Here is a 23,294-nt window from a genome sequence, read left to right as displayed (position 1 = left end):
TGCAGTTGTAACTCATAACTTTCCTATTCAATTGTGTTAATCTATAGCTTTATTTTTTTATTTGAACTATTCAGAGGCAGGTGTATTAAATTCATCTACCAAGATTGTGATTTGACAATCCTGAAGTTACACTGTCAAATCTCAAAAGATTCATGACATACTATCTTGGTGGAGTGTACCTTTTATCAGTATAAAAAACTGTATCCTTATTTGCCCTTTTTAATGCTTTTTGCCTTAAATTCTCTTTTGCTCCAATTTTAATGTTTCTACATTTGCTTTCTTTTGGTTAACATTTTGCATAGTATCTTTATTTTATTTTCAAATGTCCTGCATCGTTTTGTCTTCAGTGTGTCTTTTGTAAACTGTATACAATTATTTTTTAAAATACAATTTGAAACTCTTTTTACTGTATTAATTTAATTCATTCACCTTTGTTGTGATTATTAATATATCACAAATGGCCCCTGAAAAGTGCTTGTGTGTTTCTAATTCCGGGGGCATTGTTATCTCTTTGCTGACTTCTGATGTGTGGAATCAATGGCCTTCCATTCTTCTCATCTTTACTCATGGTGGGAGTGAACACCTTTATTCTCAGCTGCTTAACAGAAGGGTAGAGGCTGAAGAGGCTCCTTCTGGGGCAGCATCTGCGAAGAGTCACCCTACGCTGTCCCCTCCTGCTGCCTCTCTACATTCGCTGGCTCATGGCTCAGAGCTCCACAGCTGTTCTCACCTTTTGACACAGCGCCTCTTCCAGGACTGGGGGATACGGTTTCATCTTTTAAAATGATTCTACTCCTTACAAATTCCAGTCCCTCAAAGACACCACTTTATATTTTCATGGGCTGCTATTGATTTGTTTCCTTTTCCTTTTTTTTTTTTTTTCTTTGAATCTTTTTCACAGTGATATAGTATGGAGAGACAGGTAAAAGTATGACTTCATTTATCATCTTTATCTCATTATGGTATATTCAAGTTCTGCTTTTTTTCTCTATGTATTTCTTATTTTGGTCTAATATTTGCATATTTAATTTTGTGTCCTGATTTTCCAATTAGTATTTTAACTTAAGCAATTGCCCTGCATTATTATAAACTACTTAAAAAACTTCATTTTTAATGTCTGTATAATATCCCATTGAGGAAAGCTTTCCAGCATTTCCCTGTTATTAGGAATTTAGATTATTTCTATTTCTCTGTTGTTACAAAGTTACTTGTACATATAGCTCTATTTTATAGTTTGAATTATAGCTTTGGGTGGGGTACTGTGGTTCTTATAGATTGTCAGCTTAGGTCATTCCAGGTTTACTCTAGTTTTAGTAAAACAATATATGTGCTTAGCACATACAAATTTTTCTGTGCTATTCTTTGAGATCATATGTCACTGAAAACCAGGAGACTAGGGCAACTCTTCAATGGAATATATATCTGGATTTAGGATATAGTATCCATATGTGGATGCCCACAGATGCTGGTGGAATGTTCTTTGTTGTTGTCACTCTCAGAAGGGTGAGTTATAGCAAAGCTGACCACATTTTCTGGGCCACAACAAGAACACACCTCATATATTGCCCTGGTCTGACAAATGTTCTACATCTGTACTAGTCAATATGATAGTCATGAACCACATGTGGTTACTGAGCACTTGAAATGTGGCCAGTCTGAGTTGAGAACTGCTGTAAGTATAAAGTACACATTTGATTTCAAAGACTTGGTATGAAAGAAAAAGTTGAAATACATCATTAATAACTGTATACATTGATTCCATGTTGAAATGATGATATGTGCCTCACATTGTACTTCTGTTGGACAGCACTGCTTTATTTCACTGTTCTAAGACCCCTTAGAAGATCAGGGATGAATGGGAGCAGAGATATAGTTGATTCTTACCTCCTCTCACTGTAACACTCTATTATTAATTTCCTGAGACTCCCAGTGCACACTGCAGAGGCACCATCTCTTTACCCCTATCAGCAGCTGCTCCTCTGTTATCCTTTAATTGGAGCAGTTGAGAATTTAAGAACCTAAGGATCATGCTTTCCCACTTGCTCTCTATTTCCTAGCACTCCTGCCTGCTAAAGGTCATTGCAGGAGATTCACAGGGACTGTAAGGTGCTGGTGAGCATTCTAAGTCTTTCTCCCCAAAGCAAACAAGTTTGGAATAACTTTGAAATTGAGAGCTTTAGATTAAAACTGCAAAATTGTATAAAGCTCTTATGTAGGAACATATAGCTTTGTCCACTTATTCATTCATTCAACAAATATTTATTGAGTGCTCACTATCACTCAATACTGTCAGTCACTGTTCTGGACTCTTGAGCTACATCAATGAACAAGACAGATAGAGATCAGTGCTCTCCTGGAACTTATAGTCTTGGCAGTAGGTATGGGCAATACACAAGAGACATTATAAATAGTAAATGACATAGTATGTTGGAAGGCATTAAATATGGTAGAAAAGTCAAGAGGGATCTAAAGTGATTAAGTATGGTGGAAAAGTCAAGAGGGATCCAAAGTGCTAGAAGGAGAGGGGAGTAGAGAGTGGCTAGGTTGGGCTTCGTTGAGATCAGGGATGTATGGGACCATGGACTTGACATTTAAGCAAAGCTTTGAAGAAGGAGGAGGTGATAGATGTGTGGCTACCTGAGGGAAACTCATTTTAGCAGAGGGAACAGTCAGTGCAGGAGCCTTAAGGCAGGAGAGTGCTCGGCATGTTCGAGGAAGCCAAGGAGGCCAGTGTGGCTGGGAGGAGAGCAGTAGTAAGGTCAGAGATGCAAAGGGGCAGCACAAATCATTTACAGCCTTCTAGGTCATGGTAGGCTTCCCTGGTGGCTCAGCAGTAAAGAATCTGCTCGCCTGCCAATGCAGGACACTCGGGTTCGATCCCTGGGTCAGGAAGACCCCCCAGAAAAGGAAATGGCAACCTACTCCAGTATTCTTGCCTGGGAAATCCCATGGACTAGTGGGCTACAGTCCATGGGGTTGCAGAGTCAAACACAGCTTAGCAACTAAACAGCAAGGTCATGGCAGAGATTTGGGTTTTGCTATGATCTGAATGTTTATGGCCCCTGCAAATTTCATATACTGAAATCCTAAACCTCAAGTTGATGGTATTGGGAGGAGGGACATTGGGATGTGCGTAGGTCATGAGGGTGGAGCCTTCATGAATAACAGGATTAGTGCCCTTATAGAAGAGACCTGAGAAAGCTCCCTCACCCTTTCCACTGAGTGAGGTTAGAGCAAGAAGAAGCTGGCTGTGAACAAGAAAGCAGCCCTTTACCAAAAAACAAATTTTCAAACACCTTGATCTCAGATTTCCCAGCCTCCAGAACGGTGAGAAATTGATTTCTGTTGTTTATACACTACTAGTCTATGGTCCCTTTGTTATAGCAGCCCCAACAGACTAAGACAGGCTTTTACTCTGCATGATATGAGGAGTCACCACAAGTTTTTAAGTAGAGGAGACACCTGCTCTGGCTGACATGTTTAAAGGATCACTCAGATTTCTGTGTCAAGGTCAGATTTTAGTCAGGCAAGGATGGAAGCAGGGAGAGAGATGGCAGTCACTCCCACCACCAATAGCAGTGCAAGTGGTGACAATGGTACATTTTGGTGTACAGTGAGAGAGAACCATCAGGATTTTCTGAGAGAGCAGCTGTGAGGTCTGACACAGAGGAATCAAGGGTGACTCCAAAGTCTTCAGTTTAGTTCGGTCGCTCAGTCGTGTCCGACTCTTTGCGACCCCATGAATTGCAGCACGCCAGGCCTCTCTGTCCATCACCAACTCCTGGAGTCTACCCAAACCCATGTCCATCGAGTCGGTGATGCCATCCAACCATCTCATCCTCTGTCGTCCCCTTCACCTCCTGCCCCAATCCTACCCAGCATTACGATCTTTTACAATGAGTCAACTGTTCGCATGAGGTGGCCAAAGTATTGTAGTTTCAGCTTCAACATCAGTGCTTCCAATGAACACCCAGGGCTGATCTCCTTTAGGACAGACTAGTTGGAGCTCCTTGCAGTCCAAGGGACTCTCAAGAGTCTTCTCCAGCACCACAGTTCAATTCTGCGGCACTCAGCTTTCTTTAGAGTCCAACTCTCACATCCATACATGACCACTGGAAAAACCATAGCCTTGACTAGACGGACCTTTGTTGGCAAAGTAATGTCTCTGCTTTTTAATATGCTATCTAGGTTGGTCATAACTTTCCTTCCAAGGAGTAAGCGTCTTTTAATTTCATGGCTGCAATTACCATCTGCAGTGATTTTGGAGCCCAGAAAAATAAAGACTGACATTGTTTCTACTGTTTCCCCATCTATTTCCCATGAAGTGATGGAACCAGATGCCATGATCTTAGTTTTCTGAATGTTGAGCTTTAAGCCAACTTTTTCACTCTCCTCTTTCACTTTCATCAAGAGGCTTATTAGTTCTTCTTCACTTTCTGCCACCTCTGCATATCTGAGGTTATTGATATTTCTCCCGGCAATCTTGATTCCAGCTTGTGCTTCTTCCAGCCCAGCGTTTCTCATGATGTACTCTGCATAGAAGTTAAATAAGCAGGGTGACAATATACAGCCTTGATGTACTCCTTTTCCTATTTGGAACCAGTCTGTTGTTCCATGTCCAGTTCTAACTGTTGCTTCCTGACCTGCATACAGGTTTCTCAAGAGACAGGTCAGATGGTCTGGTATTCTCATCTCTTTCAGAATTTTCCACAGTTTATTGTGATCCACACAGTCAAAGGCTTTGGCATAGTCAATAAAGCAGAAATAGATGTTTTTCTGGAACTCTCTTGCTTTTTTGATGATCCATTGAATGTTGGCAATTTGATCTCTGGTTCCTCTACCTTTTCTAAAACCAGCTTGAACATCTGGAAGTTCACGGTTCACGTATTGCTGAAGCCTGGCTTGGAGAATTTTGAGCATTACTTTCTAGCATGTGAGATGAGTGCAATTGTGCGGTAGTTTGAGCATTCTTTGGCATTGCCTTTCTTTGGGATTGGAACGAAAACTGACCTTTTCCAGTCCTGTGGCCACTGCTGAGTTTTCCAAATTTGCTGGCATATCGAGTGCAGCACTTTCACAGCATCATCTTTCAGGATTTGAAATAGCTCAACTGAAATTCCATCACCTACACTAGCTTTGTTCGCAGTGATGCTTTCTAAGGCCCACTTGACTTCACATTCCAGGATGTCTGGCTCTAGGTGAGTGATCACACCATCGTGATTATCTGGGTCGTGAAGATCTTTTTTGTACAGTTCTTCTATGTATTCTTGCCACCTCTTCTTAATATCTTCTGCTTCTGTTAGGTCCATACCATTTCTGTCCTTTATCGAGCCTATCTTTGCATGAAATGTTCCTTTGGTATCTCTAATTTTCTTGAAGAGATCTCTAGTCTTTCCCAATCTGTTGTTTTCCTCTATTTCTTTGCATTGATCGCTGAGGAAGGCTTTCTTATCTCTCCTTGCTATTCTTTGGAACTCTGCATTCAGATGGGAGCTCAGTAAAAGCTAATTTCTCTTTTCTGCTCAGACAGATTTGGAGGCTGGGACATTGGAGAATGCATTTTATGTCTTTTGATCAGGATCCCAGGAGGAGGGAAGGATGGGGCTAAAGCTATCACAGCCATCTCTGCCCACAAGGTCAGATTCACCATACCCTGGCATCTGGCCCAGGACACAGTCCACCTGGTAGGCAGCAGCTGGCAGCAGCAGAACGTGGACAGGGCAGTGGCAGCACTGCAGGGGGAGTGGCCAAGCATGATGGGCACCGTGTGCCATGTGGGGAAGGCTGAGGACCGAGAGCGGCTGGTGGCCATGGTGAGGGACCAGGGATGGGGGTAATATGGGTGCAGAGATGACAACACACGTACCCCGCCTAGGGAAGTCAAAATTCTGCTTTCCTTAACATAATTTAGGGTATTTCCCATGTGCCAGACATATATCAACACCCATCACATTAGTCTCTGAGGTGCTCAATGTTGCTATAACTGCTTCACGGTGGGAAACACACCTTAAGTGTCAGGCACAGAGCCACCATCCTGGTTAAGAATGTCAGTGGGGTGAGGCAGAACTGAGGTCTGCCTCACTCCAAAACTGACATTCTTAACCAGGATGGTGGCTCTGTGCCTGGCAGGGCCCTGCAGGGTACAAATTCCTGAAGCCTAGAGACGCTGGGATGATGCCCAGAGCAGAAGCTGCTCTGTGGACTAGAGCAGGAGAGATGCCAGGCTGGGGAGCCCACTGTGGTCACTGTGGGAGAGGGCGCTGTTTGTGGGGGCTCACAGGGAAACAGTCGCTTTTGAAGAGTTTTGAAGGGGTGTGGGAATCAGCCAGATAAATTTTCCAGAGAAGAGACTCCCGGTATATGAGACATAAAGAGTGAAGATTTCCAGAAATGGGGGGAAGCTAAGAAGAGGGGTTTGCCTGGGCGTATAAAGGGTGAAAGGAGAGAGTCCAACAGGGCTGGGAGCTGAGTTCAGGTCAAGTGGAGGGTTCTAACTTGGCACCGTCCAGTTTTCTCCCAGAGGGTCTTCAGGTGAGAGGAACCCAGCATGAGACCACAGGGAAGCGAGCAGCAAATGGCCAGTGTTCCAGGACCCACTTGCATCGGCCAAGGCCTCCTGGGTAACTAGGGAGGGAGGGAGGAGGTTTCTCTTTCTTTGAATGATTAAAATCAATGATTTTATTGAGGGCGATAAATTACTAGAAAGTTAATGGGCATAGGCAAAGGGAAGAAGCACGTCAGAAGTCAAGTGCGTTGGTAGAGGAGAGTACTTTCTCTCAGACAAATATTCGGATCCAGGGTTTCCAGATTTCTCCAAGGCTGGATTGGTCATGGGTCATTTTCCCTTCAAAGGATTCTGGAGACCAAGTTCAACAGGATTCCTTCACCTACCAAACAAGAGTCCTTGGGTCTTCTGTCAGCCAAGGCATGCAGTAGAAATATGATCTGTTTTTCAGATTCCTCTGTAGGATTAGGAAGTCTCTTTTGCCTTGTGTTGCCAGACTCCTTGCTCTTGTTCCTCTTGTCCATGTACTCATTCTTCAGGTATTTTCTCAACTTCTGATCAAGATCAAATGACCAAAAATTTTCAGAATGTTGTAATGTTTGTGACATTCCTTAAGCAAGTTGATCAAGAAGTTGCACTCGGAGATAGAGCACAGCAGAGCAACACAAATCATGGCCACACCCAGACAGTGGAATGGTATTCACCAGCAAAGACCACCCAAACGCCAGTGGTCTGGGTGCTGGAACAGGGCCAGCTCCGGGTGGTGAAGGCTCTGTGCCCTCTACTTCTGATGCCTCTTGACCAGCCCTGGGAGGGGGTATTTGATCCACAGTTTTGTCTCTTCCTCACCCTCTGTGCTACCCTCTGTCTCCCCCTAGGTCCTAGAATGCCAGGGGCATCAACTTGCTGGTGTGAGTGCTGTGGGCAACCCCCTGGTGGGGAGCTCCCTGGAGCAGTGAGCAGGTGGGGGACAAGGTGAGGCTCGGGAAGCACAGAGCTGTGAGGTTCTCCCTGTCTCCCAAATCTACTCACATTTCTGCACATGTTCCCAGGTGCCCGTTTACCTTGGAGCCACAGCCTTCGGTCCCATTGGGTAGAGTACACCTAGGTCAGTCTGCGTGTTGGCCAGATACACTGCAGACTTCCCCTACTCCAGCCCTACTCAAAGCCCCAGATGTGAGGGACACACCCCTCAGGGCCTGGTCCTCTCTCCGGCTCAGAAACCTGGGGTTGTTGTACTCTGAACTCACTGGCACCCACCCTGATCCTTCCGGTCTGGCTGTCCCAGGGATGCCTCGTGCTTGGATGTGTGCTAAGTCGCTTCAGTCTTGTCCAACTCTTTGCAACCCCACAGACTGTAGCCCACCAGGTTCCTCTGTCCATGGGATTCTCCAGGCAAGAATACTGGAGTGGGTGGCCATTTCCTCCTCCAGGGGATCTTCCCGACCCAGGGATCGAACCCACATCTCTTACATCTCCTGCATTAGCAGGCAGGTTCTTTACCACTAGCACCAACCATGCCTCACCTGTCCCCAGAGAGTTGAGAAAAGGAACCTTTGCCCACCATCCCAGATGGAATCTACCAAGCTCTGCCGGGGCTCCTGCTGCCTCTGCAGAACCCCTGCCCCTGCTGTTTGGAGGGCACGTGCTGACTCCTCCCCCATACGGACAAGGCGGGTCCTGTGTCAGGGTGGGCCATTCCCTCTTTGGGGAGTCTTCTTCCACTCACCACCCCCACCCTTCTCTTCTGGCAGACCCTGCCCCACTATCTTTCTCTGGTTCTCACATTGCTGGTCTTCTCGGCCAAGTTCCTCTCCCTCCCTCCTTTGCCCAGCCTCAGGCTTCCCTAGGAAATACAAAATTCAGCATCTGCCCCTGAAACAACACTGCTGTTTACCCTGTGTGAATCCTCACCTCTCCTCATTAACACAGGCACCAACCCCAGCTTCCCTAATGTCCTCTCCTGATACTATTTTCACTGACCTGGTTTTCTGGAGGGTTGTGCCCTGAGGAGAGTCTATGAGTGAAGGACAGTGAAGGGTTCATGAACCAAGTGCTCCTGGTGGGTGGGCAGGTCCCTCGGACCCTCATCCGCCCTCTGGGAGAAGTGCACCCACACCTCCGCTCCCCATCAAGGGACTCCAGCAAGCAGAAGTGGCTGCCTCCTCACCCGGTTCTGATGGCAGATCCTGGATGTGAATGTGAGGACCCAGCCATGCTGCCACTGGCCCACGTGGAGGACGAGGGCAGGGAGGCCGGTGGAGTTGGGGCGACTCTGCCTTGCTCGCTTCCATGCTAAGGGGACACTCGGGGAAGGAGTCCAAAGTGGAATATCCTAAGGAGAGCAGGTAGAAGGAGTGTGATCCAGATGCCAGAATCTGTCCCCCATCACCTCCTGAACCACCACTGCAGGCTGTTTGGTCCCGGGGGAATGTGGCCAACACAGTGACAGGGACCACTTGGAGGGAACGTGGCCAGTAGACTCCACACCCTCGAGGAGCCCCGATAGCCCCTGATGGGCTCTGTCCTCTAAGCATGGCAGGGCAGGTGCCCAGCACAGGGCCAGATGGTGTCACCCAAAGAGCCCACCCCCCCGACCAGAGGCCAGAGGAAGCCCCCTCCCCTGCCCACCTCTGGGGTCTCTTGTAGCTGAGCTTCTCCCCCTTTTGCTTTTCATCTCTTCTCATCTGAATCAGAAACAGTTCCAGGTTTGCAACTCAGGAGACTCTAAATGCATTTCCTCGCTATGGGAGTGGCCGTCCCCAGGCTGCACTGACCTCTTTCTGACCACTGCCTCCAGGCTCCCAGACTGTCCTCCAGAGACCCAGCTGCTAACTGGTCCCCCTTGTGGCTGGTTCCAGGGAGTCCTGGGCTTTCCCAGCAGGAGAGGCTGTGTCAGCACTTCCAACATCCCCAAAGGTTTTACTTCTCCCAGGAGACTCCCAGCTCCATCCCCACTTTCCTTCTTCTTATAGCTCAGCTCTGTCTCCTCATCAGAAGCCCGAGTTCTGGGAACATCTGGCTTCTCAGTTGGGCTCCCCTTCCACCTCATCACACCTGTCTGTCTCCTCACTGGGGAGGCTCTGGGTGCTGATTGCCACTGCTGCCATCAATGTATCTCACACAGTGAGAGGGGAGCTTTGGAAGGGGGCAGAGGAGTGGATTCCAGGGTGTCAGGGAAGTACATACTGATCCTGTGTGATTAAAAAAAAAAATTCAAGTGTACAACGCTGAACATCTGTCTGGTCTACATTTAAAATCACACTCATTGCCTTTATCTCATTTAATCCCCACATCCTTAGGGCCACCGTGGATGGTTGTACAGATTGTTCACTGTGCAAAGTCATCAGGTCCAGGGACACATGAGAGCTGAGATCCAGTCCATGCTCTGCCTGCCAAGCCACGGACGCTGGAGAGGCACTCTATTCTCCTAAGGGAAGGGGGCGTCTTGAACATGCATTCACCAAGTCAGGCACCAGAGGGGCTGTACAGGCTCAGAGGAGAGCTCTTCTAAAAATTCACACCAGGGGGCAGTATAGACTATCTGGTGTTCCCTACGTGGCATTCCTGTGACTGTAAAAGGGAGAGCTTATAAATTGAGACCTAGAGATCTTAAGTGACTTTCTCAAGGTCGACTAGGTCATTGTAGAGCAGAAGTCTGGCCTTGGGTTCTTCAGTCCCATTTCCTGACCCTGCACCTAAGTTCTCTCTGGGTCGAGCATAGGCAAACATAACCTCTGCCTCCCTGAGTTCTCATTAAGCCCGGGCTTCATTCTGCTCCTGCTCCGATTTTGTTCCTTGGTAATTCCAAGAGGTGGAATAAGAGCATGAGTTGGGTCTAAGAGTGAGCAGATTCATCCTCCACAGCCCTGGCGCCCAGCAGGAGACCCTCCCCTCACCAAGAGAGTGCATGCATGCGTGACAAGTTGCTTCAAACTCTCTTCGACCCTACTGACTGTAGCCCGCCAGGCTCCTCTGTCCATGGGATTCTCCAGGAAGAATACTGGACTGAGTTGCCATTCCCTTCTCCAGGGAATCTTCTCGACCCAGGGATCAACCGGAGCTTCTTGCAGCTCCTGCATCGCAGGCGGGTTATTTACCACTGAGCCACTGGGGAAGCCCCACCAAGAGAATACTTTTCCTTTTCCTCTTAGATGCTTGACCTGTACCAGTAGTAAACTGCCTTGCTGGGACTTACCAAGTCCTTGGCCATGGAGCTGGCATCACAGGGCATCTGGGTGCATGGTGTGTCTCCAGGACTCATCAAGACCAGGTTCAGCCAAGTGATGAGAATTCAGCAACTGCTAGCTGCTCCCATGTCAACTGCCCTGTGCTTTCCTGAGCCCGGCAAGCCCCTCAGGGCTCTGAGACCAGCAGCCTCTCACTTCTCTGTAGCAGAATCAGGGCTCCATCCCCTGTGAGAAGATCCCCAGCCCCAGTCCTAAGCAGAACCATCTTCCCCTAAAGACATACATCTGCGAAGGGCAGCATCTCTTGCCCTTCACAATCCTATCTAGCACTGACTCTCAGAATTTTTCCAGCCTGAACATAGTCTGCTAAGTCACTTCATTCGTGTCCGACTTTGTGCGACCCCATAGACGTCAGCCCACCAGGCTCCCCCGCCCCTGGGATTCTCCAGGCAAGAACACTGGAGTGGGTTGCCATTTCCTTCTCCAATGCATGCATGCATGCTAAGTTGCTTCAGTAATGTCTGACTCTGTGTGACCCCATGGACAGCAGCCCACCAGGCTCCCCTGTATAGTCTAGCTGTACAAAATTCTAAAAAAATTTCTGTGTATGGTAGAGGTGGGTGGTCTCCCCAGAACACAGACTGCATTCTGACTAATTGATAATTCTTCTCACCGAGTCTGGGGTTGTGCAGCCCAGGAGCTGGAATCTAGAGGACAGAAGGAGCCTGGGAGGTGGGAACCAGCGATGGAGGTATACTGGGCCCTTCAGCAAGGTCAGTAGGGCCAGAGGTCAGAGTTCATTAGCACATGAAACATGAGACCACAATTCTGTCCTCCTTTCACACAGGGCAGGGCAGCCAGAGGACTGTGGACACTCTATTCTTCCTGTGTTCTCCAGACACCAGCTACATCACTGCGGAGAACGATGTGGTGACTGGCTTTTCCTTGAGGCTCTGATGTCCACCACGAGGACTGGAGGCTGTCGCTCTGGGTATAGATATTGCAGTTCATCCAGGGAACCAGATGATGATTGGATAGGAGAACGAAGGTCAGGCCTCTTGGAGGTGTTGTAGGTGAGTTCTAAGACAAATCTAGAGTAAGGAGGTGGTGGGATAGAGTTGCTGCTGACCAATTGCTGAGCTGAAGTCTGTGTTTGATCTTTTTTTTTTTTTTACTGGCAATGAACTTATTTTGAAACTCCTAACCTTAGCTTCCATGTGAAGCTGGCAAATAGGAGCCGCTCCTTTGCCTTCAAACAGCATCTCCACATCAGTGGTCCATCTCTTCACCACTGCCTCCTTCCTCAGTAGATGCCCCTCCATATTTGTCACCAGCCCTCGAGCATCCTGAGATGCCAGAAAAGACAAAGTCTTTTTCTGGGGAGTTAGGGAAGTGGTATTAAAAGTCAGGGCTTCCCAGGTGGCTCAGCGGCAAAAGAATCTCCCTGCCAATGCTGGAGATATGGCTTTGGTCCCTGGGTTGGGAAGATCACCTGGAGAAGAAAATGGCAACCCACTCTAATATTCTTGCCTGGGAAATGCCATGGAGAGAGGAACCTGGTGGGGTACAGTCTGTAGGGTCTCAAAGAATCGGACACGACTTAGCAACTGAGCACAACACCACCACCAACAATTAAAAATGTCATGCCCAGTGGCCCAGGGGCACACACAGCAGACCAACCCTCAGGAGGCCCGAGGCTCCAAGAGCAGATTCATCTTCTCTTAGCTGTCTCCCTCCCCACCTCCCTGCCTGGGAGCATGGAAATGAATTGGATTAGGAGTGGACCATCTGCTAAGAGTCCCTCCTTTGCCACTGTCTTTCCCTTTTCCGGTCCTCATTTTCCTCAGCTAGTAAATAAGGAGCCGGGTTAGTAACCCGGCCCCCTCCCTCTCTGCTTTCGGTGAGATTCACTGTTTCCTGACCCTCTAGCCTCCAGGTCCGGGTGGTCTCGGTGGCTCCAGCTCCCCTCAGCATGTGTCACTCTTGTCACCACCACAAGGTGATGGCCTCTCTTATAAACAGTTCCTTCTCAGGAGCATAGGAAGCTGGGGCCATCTGGGGCCCCGAAGGGGCGGTGTCTCAAACAGGCCCCAGCTTCATCCCACACAGGGGGCGCCCTTCCAGTCCAACAGCTGTTACACTCTAGTCCTTGCCCATGTCCTCTGGGCTCATGCCACTACCTTCCTCAATGCCACCACCCTTCCCTCACACCCCCTCCACAGCGGGCCCAGGTCCCCAGGTCCCTCATCAGTTTTTCCCAATGGGTTTTGAAAACTAGCACCCCTCTTTCCCTACAGTTTCACCTTTATTCACCCTGAGCGAGAACCTTGCTGCCCACTTCACAGAGAGAACAGTGGCAATCAGATGGTTTTCATCACCCTTCCCCGCTCTGGTCTTACAATGAATTGCATTGTTTCTGCTCTTCCCTGAAAGCGCACACATCCATCAGTGCAGGAGGTGAGTCTTCTCTCTCCAGGGAACTCCTTCCCCATCCACTCGGGATCTCATCCACTCGCACCTCATTCCTTGAACTTTCTTCTCTCTTATCTGCAGCTTCAACCTCTCAGAGGTTTAAAGAAAAAACAAAACCATCCAACAAACAAAAACTCAAGCTCCTATCTCCAGTTATCCCAGAGCCATCATATTATTTCACTCCTTCCCATGACAGTCCCTCTTCCCTGTTCTCTCTTTAGGTTTCTTCATCACCAGTGCACATGCTGAGGTTTTCTTCTCTTGCCTTTTGGAGTGTTTAGGCATATGACATGCAGACCCTTGCTGCTCTCCACATATTCATATATGCAGCAAGGCCTTCAAGGATTCTTTCCTGGTAACATAGGTAAGCCTTTAAGTCTGTTTCTATCTTACTTTTTTTTTTTTTTAATTTCTTTTCTGTCTCAGAAATTATCTCTGCAATGTGCCTGCTCTTGTGGCCTTCACTGCCTGCCCAAAGACCTGTTCTGTCATTTCAATAGGTCTCTGGGGGTTGCGGATGGGGGCAGATATCTGCCATGGGTTTCCTTTCTGGTTCTGGAAACAAGTTGCTGTTTGCAGGTGTCATCTTCCACATAAGCTTCCTGGACACACTCATGACCTTTCTCAAGAGAGGTGAAAGTGTGCTGCCGCCTTGGACAGCTCACAGTGGAGCTGGATGGGCTCTCTCTGCCTCACATTTTGGGACTTTGGCGGTCCATCCTCATGCTTCAACCAAGCACAGTAGTTTCCTCCACTCTTCCTCTGGTTCTCGAAGTGGTGATCTTTATTCCACAGCACCAGTCAGGAAGCATTTGGCCACCATGTAAGGAGCCATGTCTGGATCCGAGAAGTGGAAAGCCCCACACCCATCTGGGGCATGTGGGAGTTTTCAATATTGGAATCCCTACAGTAGGGCCTCCAAAATGTGGATGGGATTTCCAAGCAATTTATATGTGTGTGTGTGTAGAAGAAGGGTCATAAAAAGTGTCACAAATCACTATTTCTTTGGCTCCACTTCATCAGCTCCCAAATAACTCCATAGACTTTTGCACAAGGAAACTTCCTCTGCACATTCTTTTCAGCCCTTTCAAAAGTGTTGCCCTTGCTCTGCATGGTTGCCTTATTCACTTCTCCCTGTCAGCTGAGGCCTCCCAGGTGGCGCTAGTGGTAAAGAATCTGCCTGCCAAAGCAGGAGACTTGACTTCAATACCGTGGGGGAGAAAATGGCAACCCACTCTAGTATTCTTGCTGAGAGAATCCCATGGACAGAGGAGCCTGGCAGGCTACAGTCCATGGGGTCAAAAAAGAGTTGGACACGACTGAGCGTCTGAGCACAAGGTAAGCTGAGGAGTGGATAAACAGATTGGTCCACTTTACCAATGGGGGCTTACACAGGCAAGGCGATGTCCCCTCTCTCTTCCCCTTGGGCCACTGCACTTAGGTGTGGTGGGCTCAAATGACCTTTCTAGTCTCTAGTATGCAAGGCTTGCTTTTGTCCGACTAAGCCAGGGCTCTGCTCTGAGTTGAAGACGTTTGACCTGAAATTTGCTGGGCACATTGGGTCAACTCTACCCTGCCCGTTACCTTTCATTTAGAGAGGAAGTAGTGGAAAGGCCCATTCTTCAATTTAGCATTAACAGCATGAAGGTGACGCTGACTGTGACTCCATCTGTCCCCTTCCATGTAATTCTCAGAGCTCGGTAGGGAAGGAAGTGAGTGATAAGCTCCTTCCATGACTGTCCCGTGACAGGAAACATCTTGTTTCTCTCCTCTTTCTTTTAACGTGGTGAGAGCTCCGGCTCTGCCAAGATTGTCTAATGGATGAAAGCCCCGCTGGTGCTGCCACTGCCTGCCCCCACAGATGTCTGCACAGATGCAGGGTATGCATGTCTGTGCTAAGTATGCATGTGTGCTAAGTCGCTTCAGTCACGTCCGACTCTGTGATCCTTTGGACTGCAGCCCACCAGGCTTCTCTGTCCATGAGATTCTCCAGGCAAAAGTATTGTAGTGGGTTGCCATGCCCTTCTCCAGGGGATCTTCCTGACCCAGGGATTGAACCTACATCTCTTATGTCTCCTGCATTGGCAGGCAGGTTCTTTATCCCTAGCACCATAAGTGTATTACATCTCATTTGCTGCCAGACTGTCTCAGGCTATTTCATATTTCTGCAAAAGTCAAAGGTCTTGACTGCTGTTGCTATGCACCCATTCTTGGGAGGGTCTGTGTTCTCAGAGATACAGCACTTCAGTTGTTTGTTTCTTTATTTCTTATCACATTACTTAAAAATTTTTATAACTTCACATACATCAACTATACCTCAATAATAAATAAATATTTTATAACTTCAGTTTTTGTAATTCCCCCCTTAAGTAGTCAGGAGTCCTTGAGATTGAATTGGAGGAAAGCTAATGACTGTGCCAGGCAGGATCTCTGGGAAGTCAGGATTCTTCTCAGACTGAATGGGCATAATCGTGGCTTTTTAGATAATGATGGGTGGGTCTGCTCCTTTCAGGCTGGCCTTCTTGCTTTCCCAGAATTATTAAGAAATGTCTGAATGTATCATTGCTTTTAACAATAAGATGTCCCAGCTCCATCTTGATTTTCTTGTTCTGTGAGGCAGCACCTAGAGAAGCTGTGCTTCTGGTGGTGAATGAAATACAGTGAAATGCAACGTCATAAGACGTACACACAGCCATGTGTAAACACGCGGTGCTGGGTAAAGTAAAATCTACATCACAGTACCATTTATGTTAATTTAGAAAGTATGCACACAAAATGACAATGCATATTTTAGTAAGAATGTATATAAATCAAGTGTGTATACCCGTGAGGGGAAGGAAATTGGAGAGGAGGTTGGGGATAAAAAAGAATACATAAGTAAATAAATAAAATAAGAGTGGAGGCTTGGACACACCAGTGGTAAGAATACACTATGAAGTGAGGAAAATAAACTGAACCTGCTGTTCCCATGATTTAAAGAAGCTAGAACACTGCTTACATCTGGGAAGCGGTGAGATTAGATTAAGGCAGCTGAACTAATTATTCCAATGGGTGATGGAAAGCATAACAAGATATCAAGAAATTTAAAGCTATATGGGTGAAGTCTTACTTGGCATCCTGTGGTACACTGCCAAATGTGATTTTAAATCTCAAGTATGATATCTAAGTGGAGAATAAGTGAGTGCTTCCTTTCTATTTAATTAAATAGAAATAGAAAAATAAATAAGCTAGAATGATAGAATGATTGTTCTGGGATGGATGTCATAGCTAAGTCAGGTTCCGAAGAGTGGAACCAAAGAACTTGTAACTCATTCCCTCTCTCTGTTTAGAAGGAAGGATCTATGAAGCGCCGCTATCCTGTGAGGATAAAGGGTGGAGATGCAGAATGATTAAACAAGACAAGGAGACAGACTTCTTCAGAAGAGAGAGATAGGAAGGAAAAAAAGCAAGACCTAGGAGTTGAGAAAGTGTGAAGGAGAGGGGGAGAAAAGAGAGAGAGAGTCCATAGGTTATACGTATGTGAGAAAGTGCTGACATGTGGAAATAGAAGGTTGCTGGGGCCCAGACGGTGAGCAAATTTGCATAAGAAGCCCAAGGAGCATTTTGGGAGGAAATCATTAAGACCCATATCCCTTCTTGGGGCTTCCCTTGTGGCTCAGCTGGTAAAGAATCCACCTGCAATGCAGAAGACCTGGGTTTGATCACTGGGTTGGGAAGATCCCCTGGAGAAGGAAAAGGCTACTCACTCCAGTATTCTGGCCTGGAGAATTCCATGAACTGTATAGTCCATGGGGTTGCGAAGAGTTGGACATGACTGAGTGAAATCAGATATCCTTTCTTGATGGGTTTAAAAATCAGGATTACTGGGGACAACTTGACTAATAAAACTACTAACATAGACTATAGGAGAATATATTCATGATTTCCAAGTAGGGAAAGATTTCTTTAACAAGGTGAAAGAATACCAGCCATACAGAAAAGAGTAGTACGTTTGACTACATTAAAATCAAGAGTTTCTTTTTAGCAAAAGACATTATTAAGAAGATAAAAAAGTAATATCATAGCGTGGGAGAAAACACAGCTAACAAAAGAAAATGGGAGACTCCAACAGACATTTACAAAACAGGTTTTCCAAATGACCCATAAACATGTAGAAAAGGTGTTCAACCACATTAGTAATCAGGGAAATTAAAAACAAAAAGCGACGAGATACACCAGAAAAAACCAACAATATCAAATGTTGGTGAAGATGTGGAGCAAGAGGAGTGCAAACACACTTCCACTGTTGGTGGACATATAATGGCATACTCTGCAGAACCGAAAATATATATAATAACATAGATTGTATAAACTCAAGCACAATATTAAATGGAATTAGCCAGTCACAAAATAGTCCATACTGTATGATTCCATTTATGTGAAGTTAAAGGGCTTCCCTGGTGGCTCAGACAGTAAAACGTCTGTCTGCAAAGCAGGAAACCTGGGTTCGATCCCTGGGTTGGGAAGATCCCCTGGAGAAGGAAATGGCAGCCCACTCTAGTACTCTTGCCTGGAAAACCCCATGGACAGAGGAGCCTGGTGGGCCACAGTCCATGGGGTTGCAAAGAGTCAGACATGACTAAACGACTTCACTTTCACTTTCAAAGGAAAAAATGCAAAAATCAACCATAGCATTTAGAGGTGTACTGAGTACTTAAGTGGTAGAAATACAAAGAGAAGCAGGTGGTGATTTCTATGAACAGAATATTGGGGGATGGGTAGTGGAGAGAAATGGTGCATGGTGCTGGGGGAGGAGATCTTTTGGGGTGCTGGCAATGTCTGTTTATTGGCCTGAGTGATGGTTGTCGGGGTACTGATCTTGAGATAACCATTATGCTTGCTGTACATTTTTGTTTTGGTCTCTCCATTGTATGTGTGCTCAATGTCACAATTTAAGTTTAAAAAGTGATGCTACTTATATAACGAAGGAAATACAGATGTTTGAAGTGAATCTGTTTGCAAAAACTAGGTAGTTTTTTTTTCCCCTTGCAATTGATGGAGAAATTGGTGACATTTTATTCTCCAGTATTGAAGTTGGAGCCACTTTTCCTTCCTTCATCTTTCTGTTAGGGCTTTTTTCACACCCATTTGTCAATTGATGCTGGAAAATCTGGCTCCAAAGAGAATTCAAGGACCTGGATATCCATCTAAGGAAAATCATTCAGTCTGATCAAGTTTAGAGTATACATTAAGGATTCAAGTTCTCTAGATGTGACATTACAGCCCATAAATGCTGCTACAAAGAGCCTGTGAAGACACCAAAGCCATCTTCCCAGAACTCAAGAATAGCAGTGTGTGGATACAGAAGTTTTCTGTCTTAGAGCAGGCTGCAAATGTTGATTTGTTTGGTACAGATTGGATCTCAGGTCCAGTGCTCTAGGGCAATAAGGAATCGAAACTGCTCAAGATGAAGATGGTAAACCATTTTTAAAGGTTGAATGGTCTAAGATTCTTGGAAGTATGGGGTAATCTTTCATGTTTGTCCGACATGATAAATTGTAGAACCCAGATATGGAAGAAGGGAATTGATTAGGTATAACACTTACCATACATCATTAGGAACCATTGACCAAAAAGAAATTCCTTTGTGTTTTTATTCCGGTCATATCATGTTTATATAGTATTTAGGGGAAACTCTGTAAGAGAGGACTGTGATCAATTGTTTATACATTTTAACTAATGATCCAGAATACTTGTATTTCAGTTTGGGAGAAAGTGATAAATAATAACTGTGAGTCCATGGGGATAGATTAGCTCAAGCCAGTTTATAAACCATAGTTTATGAGCTATTTTACAAAACCCTAAGGTGTACTTATGGATTAAGACAAAATATCTCATTTGTACCTAAGTGGTGCCTACAGTTTCACATAGTTCAATTTCTGACAGTTCTGTTCTGCTGGGGATTTTACTGTAATTGTTGAGGTGGGAGCAGGTTAGGAATGGGAACTGTGGCATGAGTTGGCTGTCACCCATGCTGATACTGCTCCCAGAGATGTCTGCACTTCTCATTCTTTTGTCCTTGATCTCCCTCAGACCATCCTTTCCTTCTAGAAAGAGGCACATATGTGCCCCCAATAACTGATACATTGTTAAAATAAACATGGTAATTGGCCTGCACATTCCTAAGTCACCACCTCTATCACTATCTGCTTTTATATCTACCTAAGTGTACATATTGCTGTCCATCAGTTCAGTTCAGTTCAGTTCAGTCACTCAGTCGTGTCTGACTGTTTGCAACCCCATGAACCGCAACACGCCAGACCTCCCTGTCCATCACCAACTCCTAGAGTCCACCCAAACCCATGTCCATCAAGTCGGTGATGCCATCCAGCTATCTCATCCTCCATCGTCCCCTTCTCCTCCTGCCCTCAATCCTTCCCAGCATCAGGGTCTTTTCCAATGAGTCAACTCTTCGCATGAGGTGGCCAAAGTATTGGAGTTTCAGCTTCAACTTCAGTCCTTCCAGTGAACACCCAGGGCTGATCTCCTTTAGGATGGACTGGTTGGATGTCCTTGCAGTCCAAGTGACTCTCAAGAGTCTTCTCCAACACCACAGTTCAAAAGCATCAATTCTTCTGCGATCAGCTTTCTTTATAGTCCAGCTCTCACATCCATACATGACCACTGGGAAAACCGTAACCTTGACTAGATGGACCTTTGTTGGCAAAGTAATGTCTCTGCTTTTTAATATCCTATCTAGGTTGGTCATAACTTTCCTTCCAAGGAGTAAGCATCTTTTAATTTCATGGCTGCAATCACCATCTGCAGTGATTTTGGAGCCCAGAAAAATTAAGTCAGCCACTGTTTCCACTGTTTCCCCATCTATTTCCCATGAAGTGATGGGACCAGATGCCATGATCATCAGTCATATCTAAATGTCTATCTTTTTATTTGTCTAGATAACTGACCAGTTTCCAATGGTTCATCTGTGTCCCTTCATCCATCCTGCAATCTGTTCAGTAAGGATCTGTCCTCTTTAGAACCCACCTGCTTCAAAGAGTCATCTCACCCGCTTCTAAAGGAGGTTATGGAGGTGGGTGGTGAAGGGTCACCTGAGTTGAACTCCAGGGCTGTTCCACCTGTGTGTCTTGCATCTCACCCTGCCAAGCATATGTCTGGTATTGAGGGTGACAAGTGCTGGACCAGGAGTGCTCAGAACACTCAGGGGTTCACAGGCTGGCGGTTCTGGGAAGAGGAAGTGAGAGTATGTGTGAAATGAACAGGGGTGGATAGGACCATCTCCAGACCTCAGTTGTTCTTTTGTTTTTGTTGTAGCAGTGCTGCATGGCTTGCGGGATCTCAGTTCCCAGACCAGGGATTGAACTCATGGCAGTGAAAGCTCTGGGTCCTAACCATTGGACCACCAGGGAACTCTCTCCCAAACCTTAGTCTGTCCCTGAGGGGTTTCCCTCCAGATCCAGATGCTTATCAAAGGCATCTTTAGTTCCTTCTCTTCTGTTTTTGGCTATTCCAGGGGCAAGCAGCAATCAGTCAAACAAACAAGAGCTACCATCTCTTCTCCTCACAATAGTCCAGGTCTTCCTTGCCCCTGGTGACAAGTCAGGCTGCCCTGGGGCTTCCACCAGGTAAACACTGGAAACACTATGGTTGCATGTGGGGTGGGGATACCTCAGTCTTAAAGCTTGCTGCTAGCCTTCTTGCTAGACATGAGGTCAAAGATTCCATTATGATTTTGAGTCAGAGGCAAAAGACTAGCCAACTGGCCAAAAGGCACAGCTGATTCAAAAGCTCCCAAATCTAAGGAATACATTTTTCTCAGCTTTACTAGAATAATGTTTACAATTGTAGCCAAGTTTTATGTGTAGTCAAGTGGAGATAGATACTTTAAAAAATTTAGGTGCTATGACATTTCTAAATTTTTTTTCAATACGAGTAAATTTAAGGAACGTTTTTAGGTGAGATGCTTTGTTAAATATAAAGCTGTTTATCATGAACTTAATACATCATTCAGGGCTAGAGTTGAGTATTTAACAGCAATCATACTTCCTTAAACAAAACAGAGACATATGGCTTGAAAATATATGCTTATTTGTGGGGAAAATGGAACAAACACTTGAAAGTGGGACTTTTCTGGAAAATCTGGGCCATAGAGTTGTATTTTTTTAAGAAGATCCATGTGCCATCAGCAGAACCCAAATTGTTTAAGAATTTAGCCTTTCCACTTTGTTCTGTGTTGACAATCTCAAGCACCTTGGTTGTCCTGGGCTCAGGTACAACCAATGTTTGACTGCAGAGGCAAAAGGAATGGATATTCTTTACCAGCTACTGGAAGTGAAAATCCAATATAAGTTATTACGATATACACGACAAGTCAATTTTAGTTGGTAGTGTTTTGAACCTAATATCTGTAAATGCCAAAAGTTAAACAACTCTTCAATATATGTAGTTATTGCTGTATTCATTAAGCTGTGTGTATGCTCGGTTGCTCAATCATGTCTGATTCTTTGTGATCCCATGGACGGTAGCCCACCAGGCTCCTATGTCCATGGGATTTCCCAGGCAAGAATACTGTGGTAGATTGCCATGCCCTCCTCCAGGGGATCTTTCCAATCCAGGGATTGACCCACGTCTCCTGCATTTGCAGATGGATTCTTTACCTCTGTGCCATCTGGGCTGCCCCATTAAGTCTTCCATTCACATTAATTCACAGTTTCTACTGAGAGCCAAATAAATGGCAAGTATGCCATAGGGTTTGAGGATATAGAAAACAAACTGTTCTCTGACTTCAGGACGTACCCAGCTGGATAGGCAGACAAATATATTGACACATCAGAACACGACAAATGCTGTAACTGGGAAACGAGCTGGGTTTATGGCTACATGGAGGATAAGCACATCCAGGAGTATCATCTCCTAGTCTAGAAGGGACAAGAGGAGGTGGAAAGAGTTAAGCCAGGAAAACAAGAGGGAGAATAATATTCCTGACCAAGTAAACAACATGTGTAAAATTGAGACAGACATTCTATGGTCTAAGTTTCAACACAAGTTTAAAAAATAAGTGTATAATCTGGGAAGGATTGGAGACAGTTTGTACAGTACAAAGACCGTGGTTCTAAACTCAACACAGAGTGACCTTGGGCAAGTCATTGAACTTCTTTATGCTTCATTCTTTTAATCTATCAAGTGAGAGACTGGGTAAGTTTCTAAGCTCCTGTGCACAGAAAGAAACAGAGATGTATTTGCAAAAACAGTTTCAAGTCAACCAGAACTTGAGGACAAGCTTTGAGCTTGGGGAGTTGCCCTGTGGGCATATGCATAGATGGAGACAACTTCTATTAAAGAGAAGTCTAGGGACTTCCCTCATGGTCCAGTGGGTAAGACTTTGCCTTCCAATGCAGGGTGTGCAGGTTCAATCCCTGGTTGGGGAGCTAAGATCCACATGCCTCTTGGCCAAAAAACAAAACTTAAAACAGAAGCAATATTATAACAAATTCAATAAAGATTTAAAAAAAAAAAAAAAAAAGCAGTCTAGTCTCAGACTATCCCCCAGAACATTCACTGAAGTCCGACTTGCACTTGGTTAGCGCTGGGCATGCCCCTGCTGCACTGTCTCTTTCATTCACTGCTGATGAAGACAGTGGTGGCTAACAGCTGAAAACAGGAGCAAATGGAGGCTTGCGGGCGTGGTCTGCTCCTGATCCACCTCGGCCCCACCTTCCAGTTTGCCTCACTTTCTCACACTCTCCAGAAGATCTTTGTTCCTTCAGGTAATTTCAGCTGTTGAGTGCTTGAAACCCAGACTTACATGACATGGTCACCTTTGAAGATTATCTACAAGCCCCACAGCCGAATTCCTCAGAAGTGGTGGTAAGTGTTCCCATAAATGCCAGTGGTATCCCAGAAAAGACAGAAGTTTTGCTTGTGTGTATGTGTGTGTTTTAATCATCCTGTACTTTTCCTGTCTCTAGAACAGTTCCCTTATGTTGACACCCAATGGTCTCTGAGTTTCTGGACAAGGGGGAGAAAGCCCATCTTTCCTGGATCAATATAGCAAATTTCTAAAATGCAGTCCTCATGTCTCATGTATCTTCAATTTCAAACTTGAACTATGGATCTAGAGAAGAAAG

General features: G+C 45.7%; 1 protein-coding gene and 1 long non-coding RNA gene across 2 annotated transcripts in view; both read left to right on the top strand.

Annotated features, from left to right (window-relative positions):
• The window catches only part of LOC145512563 (uncharacterized), a 106,234-nt gene that overhangs the window by 49,222 nt on the left and 33,718 nt on the right, over positions 1-23,294 (top strand). Inside the window, exons 3-4 of the long non-coding RNA XR_014058612.1 lie at positions 11,543-11,768; positions 13,389-13,531. This is a non-coding gene — a long non-coding RNA (uncharacterized LOC145512563). The remainder of the gene's footprint in view (positions 1-11,542; positions 11,769-13,388; positions 13,532-23,294) is intronic.
• LOC145512422 (dehydrogenase/reductase SDR family member 2, mitochondrial-like) lies at positions 2,706-10,926 on the top strand. Its single transcript, XM_081506135.1, has 5 exons — positions 2,706-2,753; positions 5,637-5,813; positions 7,384-7,460; positions 8,642-8,763; positions 10,682-10,926. Exons 1-5 carry the CDS (start codon positions 2,706-2,708, stop codon positions 10,924-10,926), a joined length of 669 nt encoding a protein of 222 aa, XP_081362261.1.

Source organism: Giraffa tippelskirchi, chromosome 7 (assembly GCF_054371585.1).
Source record: "Giraffa tippelskirchi isolate mGirTip1 chromosome 7, T2T-mGirTip1v1.2.pri, whole genome shotgun sequence".
Taxonomy (NCBI): Eukaryota; Metazoa; Chordata; class Mammalia; order Artiodactyla; family Giraffidae; genus Giraffa; species Giraffa tippelskirchi.
This window is presented reverse-complemented; position numbering and strand designations above follow the sequence as displayed.

Excerpts from the sequence above, each read along its gene's own strand:
- LOC145512422 (XM_081506135.1), top strand. The coding sequence starts at position 2,706 with ATGTTCGAGGAAGCCAAGGAGGCCAGTGTGGCTGGGAGGAGAGCAGTA. Across the intron at positions 2,754-5,636 it reads TGGCTGGGAGGAGAGCAGTA|GTCAGATTCACCATACCCTG; the intron begins GTAAGGTCAGAG and ends TCTGCCCACAAG. Across the intron at positions 7,461-8,641 it reads GTGGGGAGCTCCCTGGAGCA|GGACTCCAGCAAGCAGAAGT; the intron begins GTGAGCAGGTGG and ends CTCCCCATCAAG.